The following is a 14,207-nucleotide window of genomic DNA, read 5'->3' as shown; positions in this document are numbered from 1 at the left end:
ATTTTTATGAATCTTACTTATTAGAAGTTGGTAAACACTTAATTAAGAAAAACTTTCTGTATAATTAATTCATTATCTATATTAAACTAATAACATCAACCTATCATCAAAACTAATTTTAGCTGAAAAATAAAATAAACAAAATACAGAACTGTTGACTGAATGGGAAAATTTTATAAATCTCCCACATTGACAATTGAAATTTGACGCCTGCAACGAGATGCTACTATTACGTCATAAAAGATGCTTTTATTACGTCATTATTGGTCGTTGAATTACGCCGCGCTCATATTAAAGTCGTTGAGTGGGTGATCTATTACTGAATTAAAAATTTTGACAATAAAATCAAAGTTTTATAAAACTAATAAAAGTTTTAATGTGTTAATAGTGCTAATATATTGCTGAATTGAACACTTTAATTTGAAGATCTTATGCTTGACTTAAATATTCTCTTGTTTTTTTTTGGGTTAAATATATATTTATGAACAGAATTTTAAACAATAGAAGCACGTAATAGAATCAAAATTGTTGTTTTCTTTTCGATTCGTCGATAAATTAATCAAGTAACCATAAATCGTTTATTAAAAGGATAATTTGAGTTATAATTATAAATAAATACTTTGTGTGGGCTTAACTTAATAAAGCCTTATACAAGGGTATTTTAATAGTCTACATTTATCAACTTATTTATTAAAAAGCTAAACCTTTTTTTCAGTGAACAGTTATTGAAAAATTTTCAACCATTTAAAAAATATTCATCCAAGTTACCCTCAGTACCTAATAGCAAAAATAATGCAAACTATTCTATTTTGTAAAATAAACCATCGAAAATTAACTTAAACTTTTCCGACAAGGCAATTTAGCGGCGTTTAGAAAATTTAACTAATAAATTCATTTAAAGACACTCGAAACGTCTTGAATTGAGAAGCACTCAATCGGCTGTTCAGCGGTTTTCAACGAGATCAGATTAGCTCTCAAGACAGAAGGTTTCAAGTGTTAACAAGTTTTTGACTAATTTACTAACCGCTAATTGTTCAACTTGTTTGCCGACCGCTTATTTGTCAGCTTTTTAACAACTACTTTGTCAGCTTTAAACAAGTTCTAAGATTAACAGCAAAAAGTTTTTAATTGCATAAATACGGCTTGTTAGCTTGATGGCAAATAAAATTATTTTTTTAAAAGTGTCTGAACTTCATAAGTTTATTGAAAAGTTCAAACTACAAATTTTAATTGTATTTAAAAATATATTCATTTGTCAGCGGTTTTAAATTTCAACAAGTTTTAAGATTAGCAGAAAGTTTTTTTACGAGGCAAGTCTTAGTTTTTTGATAAATTCATTTTAAAAAAAAATTTAATTTAAAATTCATTTTACCCCAATTTTTTAAAAATGTTCAATCTTAGCTATAAATTCAGTAAATAAAACTATATAGCACACCACTTTCAAAAAGTTTCAAGATTAACATTTAGAAGTTTTCAATAAGTTTCAACATTAACAATTAGAAGTTTTCAATTACCCATGACAATTAGTATTTAACAAATAAAACTAATTTCAACAAACTAAAAAATGTAATCAATTATTGTTATAGCTTTAGCAGATTAAACAGTATATCTCACAATCTATAATATATTCGAGTATATGCATATTAAATTCATTGTTAAGTGAAACTTGGATATCTTCCAGTATTTTAATTATCTTAACCCGTAATTTACTTTAAACTTTCAATACTTCAAGATTTAGACAGCCATAAAAGTAAAGCTTAATTTTAAATACTTTTACTGTAATATTACCATTAAAAAAAACTTATAAACTTGTTTTCTGTGTTTTTTTATATTTACCAAATAAATTTTAAACCAAGTACTGTTTTGTCATTAAAACATTATTTTTAAAACAAGAGAATTCTAGTTAAAAACAAACAAGTATGAATTATTTATTTTTTCAACTAATACTTAAAACATATAATTCTCAGAAAGACTAAAAAGTTCAACTCGAATTTTACATCTGTCAATTCTGGGAAACTACTTTACAAAAAAAAAACGTTCAATAAGGTCAAAGTTTAAATAAAACTCAAAAAACAAAACAATGACGCATTAAAAGCACAGAAAACAAGTTTATGAAAAAAATTATTATGATAATTCTACAATAAAATGGTTAAAAAATTAAGCCTTAACATTTTATCGGTACGTTTCAAACCAGTAAACAGTTTTTAATAAGTATTTAAACTTTCATTTTATCTCACTATAACATTTAAATAAATAACTATATTGAGTATTTCATAAAAATAAAACTTTTTCAATCAGTGTAATACACTCAATTACTAGAAACTGAAATTTTGAAATTGCTTCATTAAAGCTTACGCTGTAATAAAATGAAATCAACTTCCATAACGAAAAAGTAAAGTTTTGAATAATAGTAGTTAACTTTTGAATGGGAAAAGTAATTAAAACTTATTCAAGGAGGTAATATGAAAGGAAGTTATTTTATTGATAAAGTTTATAAAGAATTTTTTTAATTAGATAGGAGGAAACTATAAGAAAAATAGTAAAATGCAATATAAAATAGGATTTAGTTTTTAATATTCTATAGTAATATAAAAGTTTTTTTATTTAAGGGAGAAACTTATCAAAAATTTATTTAAAAAGGTAATATAAAAATAAATTCAGTGTTTTTTTCGGCGAAGCAATAATTGTGTGATCGATAGTTCAAATACTGGGGCGAAAGATAATTTATGAATAATTTAAATTCGTATTGATTTTCTAGATGCTACGATAGAATGCTGTTGATTGAATATTACATTATCTTTGTTTGTTTTAAACAATTGAATTTATACTAAATTCTTTGTTTGTTTTAAATAACTGAATTTTATAAAAACATTTTGGAAATTTTTCAGCGCGTTAGTTTTCTAACCGATATTTAAGAATACAATGAATTATTGATTTTTTGTGCTTAAACTTGGTTTGTTTAATTTAATTATCCAGATAAATGGTAATATAACTTAAAAATGTTAGTTTAAAGTTAATTTGAAAAGGCGTTTTATATGAGATGTGTTCAAAACTTTTATTTTTATAATAATCTCAATAAGCAATCGAAGCACGTCAAGCCACTAAATTAATTGTGAGTTTTTAAGAAAGATAAATAATAAAGTAAATATTTAATTTTTTTTTTCTCAAGTTTATTTGTACACTAAAGTGAGACTTATATTTTTATCACGTTTACAAATTAGACGAATCAAAACTATTTACAATAATTTTTTTTCAAAACCCTGCAAAATATTTAATTTTATCTCACATGTATTTTTCTTACATGTATTTATTGAACAAAATATTTTTTTTTATTACTGAATTCATACTAATATTTAAAGTGGTATACTTTAAACTTATATGTATTTTTGGTTTTGACTAAAACGGAAATAAACTACAAAATAAACTTAAAACAAGGTAAAATACATTTTTTTATAACAGTAAAATAATATATGAATTTATGTGTAAATAAATAAATAGAATCATGTATAAAAAAAGAGTTTACAAAAAATTTAATATATGATAAAAAGTTGAATTGTAAATCTCACTCGGATAATCTTATACTAAAGTAAGATATATTTAAAGTTGTTTGTTTACTAAAGTTACATGATAGTACATGTATAATTTCTTTTTATACATAATTCTTTTGAACTAGGAAACCAAAATATTTATATATAAATAAATAAAAATATAAACTAAACATTGTTGTAAGTGTAAATTAAAATAAAATTGCTTAAAATCATATTTCAGTCATTTATCAATCCTAGAACTTTTAAAAAAATATTAAAACTTTTATGATTATATTCGTTGAGCTATTTTTCGTATCATGAAAAATTATTATTTCAATAAAACAACTTTGAATTATTACAAAACAAACAAAAGCTGAAGGTGATAGATAATTATGTCTGCACGTCAATTACGTCTGTGCAAATATTAAAATTTTTATATTAACAAATAATCATAAATCTTGATTACTTTACACGAAATTTTCAAATTTGAATTTTATTGATTCCCAGTGCGACAATAATAAAAAATCAATTTGCAAAAAAATTTATGGAATTTCAAAGGAGTGAATTTAACAAAAGGAGTCAAACTTAAATTTCCACGATACATTACTTTTACTTAATTTTCCACGAAACTTTTAATTTACTTAAATTTCCACGATACTTTGCTTTTGAGGCAGGTTGCCAAACGTTTTTGAGAAATTTCTTTAAGGTTTTTTGAATAAAATAAAGTAGTTTAATAAATTGTAAAATTAAGTTTGAGGTAAATACTGTTTTAAATAGTATAAAAACATTTATAAGATACTGTAGAGCTAAATGTTTTCTTTAATGAAAACAATTTTAAATGATAACAAAAACAAAATATTTATATGAAATATTTTTTGTGTCGAATCCAAATTTTATTACTTTACAGGCAAAATTTGTTTAAAATTCCTAGTTTTTCATGATTTTTGTTCAAAATTCTAGGTTTTTCTAAGTTTTTTTTTCCAAAATTTCTCAAATACCTGATTTTTCCAGGATTCTAGGTTTTTTTTGAAACCCTGGCGTGTACAAACAAATTAGATAAATACTTGTTTTATAATTTACTCGACTGAAAAACTGTTTTTTAAAATATGTACAACTCCTATATAGTTAGCAAATGCTGAAAAATATATAAACAAAAAAATTTATTCACTCTTGGTCAATTTTTACTTAAACGTGTTTAAGTTCCTGAGAAAAACTTACAATTAAAAAAAAAGTAAACTATATAATGATTTTATATAATATTAATAATAAAAATTTAATAATTGAACCACGTAATATACCTAACTTCGAGAAGTTTTTTGTTACTAATTATAGTAAATTCAAAAAACTCAAGTACTATTTACGGGTGGTTTAACATTAACAACATCTATACATCTATGTATAAATATAAATTTTTGTAAACTTTACATGTGAAGCAATAATACAAATTCACTCTAAAGGTTTAATTGTTAACCCTATCAAAAAGTAACTTACAGTTACCCATATACTTCAAAATTTTATTTTACAAAAAATAACTTGAACTTTATGGGTGAATGGTTATTAACAACACCTATATATAAACTCGTGTTAACACAACATAAGATGTAATAACTTAAATAATTTTACAACAAAATAGATTTTAATGTATTTATCAAAATCTAACAAACATAATAAGCTTAATAACAAACATAATAAGCATGTTTTATAACATTCAACCTAAACTTTCCACATGAACAAATAACAAGAACATCATCTATATAAGTAAACAAGTAACTCACTTAAATTAGGTGGTGTAAGGGGGCAAAGAGGTTTATTTTTAGTGCTTGTTGTGAATGTTTTGTTAGATCTGCTCCCTCTAAATCTCAATAGCTCATCTGTTAATTTAGTATTATGATTAATTATGCTTGTATCATAATTATTTCTTTTTTGAGTAACTTGTCTATGTAAAGAAAGCATTTAAATTTACAGGTTTATTTTATTTACAAAAAAAAAACATTTTTAAAAAATAACAAACAAGTAAATCTACTAAATATTTATGGATTAGATTAGTAGATTTACTTATTTCACAATTTTAATTACATAAGCACTTTAAAATTTAGTTGTGTATTGGCATATTAACAAGGTAATTATTAACAAATGCGAACTATAGTTGTGTGTGCATTAGCTAATATATTGTTAGACTAAAATATTTTTCTTTGTAATTTTTATGACTTTTCTATTTATACAAAGATTTGAATATAAAGTTCAAAAAAGACAAATTGGTTTATTAAGTTCATTTAAATAAAACAATTAATATTTTATCCAGTATCAAAAAAAAAGTAAGATATCAAGTATGTTTGTATAAATGTTACTAAATAACCTTGTATTTGATTAATACAAGCGTTTATCACTTGAATATAAAAAAAATATTTTTAACACAGACAGAGCAACATTAGTTTTAAAGTATCAAAACTTGAACTTTTTAGTCATTGAATACACTTTTGACATTTTAAGTTAAACAAATAAAATTTACACTCAAAAGACCAAGCTTGTTCTACTCAAAATTTATTAAGTTGTCATGAAAAATTGAACTTGAAAGTAATTTCAAATCCAAACATATTATTATCAGTATTACCAAGAGAATTTTTCCGTTGAGATTTCAAGTATCATTATTAAAGTTTAAAAAAAACCACACCAGTTGTATGTTAGATCGATACATCATGTGTAAAGAATCATTATTATACTAATTTATAATTTACATTTGTGTATTACATACATATACCATAACTGTAAAAGTTTAAGTTAAAGTGTAAACTGACAGAAATGGTTGTTCAAATTAAAAATGTTGTATGTTATATTTGAAATTTAAACATATATACGTACAAAATTAATTTGTACAATAATTAAACATATAATTTTGTACATATATATGAACAAAAGTTGTTTATTACATTTTTGCTTAAATATCAACTGTGAACCAAAGTCAAGAAAAATTTAAAAGACCACTTATACCAATACATATTAAGCAACTTATAATTTACAACTATATATCATAAGTTTGTACTGTATATTACACAAACTAGGTAAATATTAACAACTGTGAACAATGGTTATGTAGGTATTAGAGCTAATATTTTGCAACAAACAAACTAACAGACTCTATATACTTAAGGCGGACTTAGAAATTACATTAACAAAAAGTCTATATAGAGAAAAAAATATTTCAAAACTTTTTGAAAGTAATATTTTTTGTAATTATTACAAAAGACTTTTGCTGTTCAGAATATGAATCTAAAGTTATTAATTTAACTAAATGTTTATACTTAAAATTAATCTTATTTTTAGTTTTAGATTTCTAACAACTTTAAATAATAATATTAAAACAACACTTGGTAGAAGTTCAAAAAAAAGTCAAACAAATCCAAATTCTTTTTTTAATTAAAGAAAATTCACGTTTCAAAAAGATAAGTTTTCTACAAGAAAAACAGATACAGTTCATTCTAAAATTTAAAGGTCAAAACTGGAGAAAACCCAGGTAACTTTAAAAAACTATCACACAAAATTTGGCCAAATATATCTAACAACTTTTAAATAAAATTTTCGTAGATTGAAGCTATATGACACAAAAATTTCAAGACCTTGTTTGTTTTTGTTTATAAAACACCCAATATGCTTTTAAAACGTTAAAATCAAAACTAGAAGAAAAGCATTCAGCTAATTTAAAAATAAACTGAATTATTCATAAATTTAAAAAGATATTCATATTTAAAAAATTTTTAGAAATATTCATAGATTTAAGCCATAAGACATAAAAATGTTAAATGTTTGTCTTGTAAAACGTCCACAATATATTTGCAAACAAAAAAAACAAGCTGCTATATCGCGCTTAGGCGTTGTCATGCCAACAACTTTGTGACGTCACAAAGCCGTAGAATGAGTGACACCAGCTTTATTTTGTGAATGTAATGTGAAATGGGATTTCGGATTTAAAACTGGTGACAAGAAAGGTTTCCATTAAAAGATTTTTGAAAAAGCTTTACTTTGAAAAGTATGTCATTCGTTTTGTTCTTTTAAAGCAAAAGTTTCAGAAATTTAAAATAAAGCTTTTAAATTAAGCTGACTTAGATGCAGTTTTAAGATTTTTTTCTTACAGCTTTAAATGATTCTAAAAAGTGAATCTTAAAGTTTACTGTTTCAATATTTCTTACTGAAATGCTTTGAAAAGTTGAAGAAAAATTGTGCAATAAAAAAAATTTCTTGCTTTGAAAACAAACCTAAAAAAACTCAAAACATCCTTAAAAGAAAAGTTTTTTTACAAGTAAAAAGTTAAGTCCAAAAGTTTATTAAATTAAAACAATACTTAAAACATGTGTAATTTTTCTTTTGTAACTTTACTTAAGCCAGCGCATAAGTTTAATTGGATTTACTACTTTTATTTTTGAAATAGTATACTTCGCAAAAGCTCAAACTTTAAAACCTTATTTTGTATAATATTACTTATATTTAAATGAATGCATAGAGTTCAAACAATTTTAGTAAAACAAACATTACTAACACTGTCAACAGTTTTTGATATAAAATAATTTCTAAAGTAAATCACCAAAGCAAAAATGATAAGTTTAGTTTTTGTAGCTTTAATTCGTAAGTTTGTTTTTTCCAAAAGCTTACGTCTAAAAAAGTATTTTTATAACCTAGTAGTAAAAAATGCTCATAAAATTGCGTTTTTTGTTTTTAATACAAACTCTACTCTAAGCTGTCTGAAAAAAAAATTCTAATTGTTTATTTAAGGTTTACACAACACTAATCGACATGTACGAAAAAATATGTTGAAATATATAAAATAAAGATATTTTACACTTTATTGTGTGTTTTTAAACTATTAAAAATTTAAATGTGTTAAAGTAAATAAACTTTACAAGTATTTACAATATTGATTCAAAAAATTATTCAGAATACAGTGCTTCATTTAAATAGTCAAACTATAATGAGATCCTCAATTATAATAAATATATAACTCAAATATAATAATCAGAACACTAAAAAAAAATTTGTATTATATATATGATCTACTGCAGTACTAAAATATGTAGCTTTACTTAAAGTAGTACTGAAATTTATCAACTAAAATGTTTATGAAGTTATAAATTTTGGTAATAATTTGTTGATCTGTTTAAGCATTGCAAATATTTTAGAATGTATGAAATATTTTTTAAAGAAAACTATGCATAGATTAAAAATAAAATTGATGTAAGCAATAATCATAAAAATTAAATTCTCAATAGCTGCCCAAAAATCTTAAATGTGTGCTTGAAACAACAAACTAGGAATTTTGTTCATCTTTTAATCATATTTTCTTGTTAAATATCACAAATACTGTGGCTAGGGACCGATATTATGCTTATAAAATATATTATCATGTGTTTCATTTGTTTTTAAATACAAATAAACAGCTTTGGTAGCAAGTACCAGTACTTATTTGCTTTGCAAACATTAAATGTTGGTAATGAACTTATTTTTAGGAATATTTCCACAAAAAAGAGAAAATACTTGATTTTAGAATGACTTCATATGGTTGTTTAGTTTTTCAATTGGTACAAATTTTTTACAAACTAATACAGAGAATTTATGTTTATAAATTTTCTATCAATATTACTTATGTTTATAAATTTTAAAGCTATTTTATTTATAGGCATAGAAATGTAAAGCTTTACAAATAAAATAAAAAAGTAAATTTAATTACTCTAGTTTTATTAACAATTTTTATATCAACCTTATTCAAAAATTAAATATACCAGAGACAATTATATTTATTAAAAACTGTCATTATAGCTGCTTAACAACAGTACATGCTCAATCAGAAGCTAAATTTTAAATGATTTATAACCTAACTGCAAAAAATTAACTGAAAGTAAATAAAAACTTGTATTACAATAACAAATAAAACATTATATAAAACTTTTATATTTAATTAAAACTTAAGTCATACAAACAATACATGTATAATGACAAATACATCAATGACTTTTTATTACTTTGAAAAAAAACTTTAAACTTATGTTACATTAAACTTTCTTATATCATTAATAAACTAAATACTAAAATGAAACAGTTTTCTACTATTAATTAAACTAGTATGAAAATTTAAAAAATGAACAAAACAAAAAAAAAGATCAAGATACCTTGACTATCATGTTCAATGTTACGATAATTTTTAGATTTTTTTTTTTTTGCATATATGTTAAGAGTTTATTAAAAAACACTTAAGTTGCACTTTTTACTTTTTGGCAATAATAGTACATTCCAATCAAATTCAAAATAACAACACTGCAGATTTAACACGCTATACATACTACAGCTATGTATAAAATGACATGGACTATTTTACTTTTTGTTTTACACACTGACAACAGATTAACACAAAACAACAACAATTGGAGCTTTTCCACAGCAGCAGGTGTGTAGCAGGTAAGTTAGTGTAAACATTACAACTGTTAACAATATAATTAATAACTTTAAAAATTACTCATTGATGATAAATTCACACAGAAAAACCAAACAATTAAAACCTTTGCAATTATAGAGGCAAACTTAACATAGTATAATTATTAGTGTAAAGAAGATAATAACTTCAAAAAAAAAAAAAAATTCACACAGACCTTTTCCGCCACTGCTGTAGAGCTGGTCCCTGAAGGGAAACGTCACCTCCCTAACTCCCATCCCCCTTAGCTTGTTCCACAGCGGGGAGGCGGTCGTTGCCTGGTAACCGCGCTGCGCGACGTTGCTGACCGTTGACATCATGGTCAGCAGCATCATTGTGACGTAAGAGGTGAGGAGAATTGCCGCGACCAAACGAATCAGGGGTTTCCATCTGATCACGTGGTCAAAAAGCCTGAACAGTCTCATCCAATCACGATCGCTCAAATTAGGAAGAATTGTCCAATCACAAGAGTTGTTGAAGACAAGAGTTGTTTGTGAATGGACTTTGTTACTTTTGTTAAACTTTGATTAAAACAACTGTTGTGAATAAATAATAGTTTAAATTAAACTTTTTTCTTTCTTTCTTTTTTTACACTATTTTGTAAAAGCTATATGCACAAGTATACATTTGGTCTGTTTTTATAAGCACTTAGTGTCATTTAAATAAGTTGTGTATTTTTAATATAGATTTTAAGGAAATTTTAAATGTGTCAATGTTTATATATAAACATGTTATAAAAATTACAAGATTTTATGCTTATTTTTTTGTCTTGTTAAAGGCTTAATTAAAAAATCATTAGTCTTGGTAATAAAAATTTTATTATACAAACATTTTTTTCATTTGCTGTAAACATTAAAATTAACTTGAAAAAAAATACACAGAAACCAAACAATAGTATAATATCCAAAATTATAACTTGCCAACTAATCAATTGTTTTATGTTAAAAGACATCATAACTTCCTTGTATAAAAAAGTTAAGTTCCTTGTTAGTCTGAAAACTATTTACTTTTGTTTCACAACAGTTTGCATACACCTTTTAGTATTTATCTAATTTTTTCTCAATACACATTGTTTTTTTTACTTTTAAGTACTATCGAAAGCTTTAATACTTTATCATTACCTACTTTAACATTAAATCAATGTACAAAACTACTTAATATCTATAATCTTTTCATGTTTTATAGTTAAATACAATGTAAATTATTTCTGAGACAATTAGTAAAATTTTTTTGGTAGAAAAACATCAGTTTTACTCTTATATCTACAACAATAAAGTGTATTTTTGAATAAAAGCATGCATTTCTTCAGCTGAAAAAAATTTAACAAAAATTTAATGCTAAGTAACTTTCTTATATAGTAAACATCAATAACTATTTTTTATCATTATAAGTTAACAAGGGGTTATATCTATTTAAATTTTCTTAATAATGGCTTTAAGCTGTTATGTTTGTATGTTCACACTCTGGTACTTTCCAGAAAAAGTAACTGTTACAGACTGAAAAAGTATAAACTAAACTTTTTTAAGTACCAGAGACTTTTAAAACACCGTCTATGCTTATAACTTTTAATTCTTTTTTACATTACAAATAATTTTTTCATGTTTTACGTTGATATGCAAAGACAACTTAAACAAAAACAATACTTTTTAGTTTTTATCGTCTTCATATATCTACTTTAATGAATTCAAAAAATACCAAACGTTAACTTTATTCGTATGCACTATTTAATTCATCATTTAACAATTGCAAAAAATTTCAATATAATGCAATATGGTTTATATAAAAAAACATAAACTTAAAACTTTTTGTCATAAAATGTTAGAAAATACTTTTAAACTACTTTTACTGCCAATACGTAACTCAAACAAACAAAAATTGTTTACACTACGCATTCTAAGTTATTCGTGCAATGAAACTGTGAAAACGTAAAAAAAATTAAGAACTTGGGCAAAATAAACTACGTTACATATCAGTTTTTTAGGAAGTTAAAAGTAATATGCCTTACAATTTAATCTAATCCTGAGTTAACTATCTAAAGCTAAATGAACTGCTAATTAATAAAAAACTTTTGTTTAATTTTTAATCAACTTAAAACTCAGGAAGCTACTAAAAGTTTAATTTTAAACTGAATAAAAAAATTTAAAGTGGTGAGTAAATTGATTTCCTGTCTTTGAGCTAAACACAAATAAAAGCTGTTACAACTATTATTACTAACAAAACGCTTGTTTTTAGTTTTTTACTATACTTTTTCAACAAAGTTTATCAATTCTAGAAAGCTTCGAAATTAGTGTATATTTTTTTTAATAAAAAAATTCAAAATTGTCTTCCTTTAAATTTCATTTTACAACTTACTAAATTTTAAGCCTGCTTTCTAAAATAATCAAAAAATAATAACCTAAATGAGAATTTCAACAAGTTGTGTTCTGTTTGAACAAGTGACGAAAGTTCAGCCCGTGCGCTTAAATCAACACGGCGATTTTCTCATGAAATCTCTACAAAGTACTTGAAATGTATTCCCGATTAAACCGACGTTACACCGAAAAAAAAGCCTATTTCGCCCATTCACAAATGCCTGATTTTGAAATTTTTGATCACTCTACAACTTTTATTTTTGTTAAAGTAAAATTGTTTCCTTGCTTTTCTGTTTTGGTATATGCTTTGAAATTTAACAAATGCAAAATTTTTAAGAATTAACAAATTTTTCACACATTGCTAGAATTTTTTTTTTTAATTGTATATTATTACAGTTATAAAGTTTAAAATAATTATAAGTTTGAAAATAGAAAAAAAATATTGATTTGTTTACTCTACACTCTAGCTTGTAAGGTAGATGTATTTTTACAATATTTCTATTGTTGATTCTTTTCGGTGGCTGCATGTATTTTGTGTAAATTTGTATTTGATAATTTAAAAAACAAGTTACAATGTTTGTTTATAAAACATGTTTATTCTCTACGCATTTAAAAAATAATTCTAAACAGCATTCAAATATTTCCTAATAAGTTAGCCTACTAATTCAAAGTATACAAGAACGCAACTATTATTTAATTGATTATTTATTAAATAATCTTATTTTGTGGATTTTTTAATCCTAATTGTTTGTATATCAAAACTATAACTTGCTAATGTATTTAGTGAAACGTTTCATATTGTAAAAAACATCACATCATTTAATTTGTTATTAAACAGAAGTATTTATTTAAATTTTGTTTGTTGGTTTATTGTATACGTTTAACTAAATTTCTTTGAAAGGAGCATAAGTTACGGTCCTGTTTTAAAACTCCATAACTTTACCAACCCTAACTAAAATCAGTTATCACTTTATAGTTATGAAAATAATCTAATTAAAAAATTTACGTTTTTATTTTTTAATCAGAAGTTGCTATAGAAAAAAACACAGATCTGTAACATTCATCTATAAACCTAAACGAAAAACTTCAAACTGAATAGTTTTGAAGCAACTCTTAACTGTAGTGCGTGCTTGCTAGTCGATTGAAAAATAAACGTTTTTATATTTCAAAAAAAAAATGGCTATAACCAAACCATGAATCTAAAAACTTGAACAAAAACTGCAAATTAAACAATTCTGTAGCAAATGCTAAACTAAGTTGTGATGTGTGCTTACCAATCGAACAACTAGCAATGAATCAACAACCGGCGAAATTTGTAGCGTCGTCTAGCGGATAAGTGTAAAAGTTGGCAACTAAAAACCGAAAAACTACACCAGCGCTAGTTATGAACTCATAATGCTTTTTAATCAAAATCTTAGAGTCGAAAATAAAAAACATATTTTATAACATAAGACACAAACTTTAACTTTTTAGTTTGGTATGAAATTTTCTTGTTTAAAACAAAAAGCTTATGTTGATATAAAGTTAAATTAGATAAAAAGTTAGACCATAAAAAGATGTATATAAATATGTAACTTAGTGTTTGAAAACAAAAATACATTTAAAAAGCCAAAAACAATTTAAAAAACATTTTAGGAAACACTTTTCCCTGCTACTTGACAACAAGCGGTATTAAGAGCACGCTATTCAGCTATTGTTCTTAAGCACCATTCAATATAAGGCGTGTTACACCGGTTTTTGTTGAGTATTTAATTAACCTACATCAATCATGGTTCACTTTTCTTTTTTTATTAACAATTGCACCAATTTGTTGTATATTAAAAAAGTATACATTTTTTTAAACAAAACATTTAGAGTAATATATAATTAGTGTAA

The 14,207-nt window shown here is 24.1% G+C and overlaps 1 protein-coding gene across 2 annotated transcripts in view; it reads right to left on the bottom strand.

Moving 5' to 3' along the window:
* Nucleotides 1-10,512, bottom strand: part of LOC145835126 (beta-1,4-galactosyltransferase 4-like) — a 29,641-nt gene extending 19,129 nt beyond the window's left edge. For both annotated transcript variants that reach the window (XM_082942675.1, XM_082942676.1), the window contains exons 1-2: nucleotides 10,160-10,512; nucleotides 5,303-5,398 (exon numbers count right to left, since the gene is read on the bottom strand). In XM_082942675.1, the coding sequence (XP_082798801.1) occupies nucleotides 5,303-5,398; nucleotides 10,160-10,406 (343 nt within the window). In that variant the 5' untranslated portion in view covers nucleotides 10,407-10,512. The remainder of the gene's footprint in view (nucleotides 1-5,302; nucleotides 5,399-10,159) is intronic.
* Between the last annotated feature and the right edge of the window lie 3,695 nt (nucleotides 10,513-14,207).

Source organism: Thalia democratica, chromosome 4, assembly GCF_965202585.1.
Source record: "Thalia democratica chromosome 4, ktThaDemo2.hap1.1, whole genome shotgun sequence".
In the NCBI taxonomy this organism is placed as follows: Eukaryota; Metazoa; Chordata; class Thaliacea; order Salpida; family Salpidae; genus Thalia; species Thalia democratica.
This window is presented reverse-complemented; position numbering and strand designations above follow the sequence as displayed.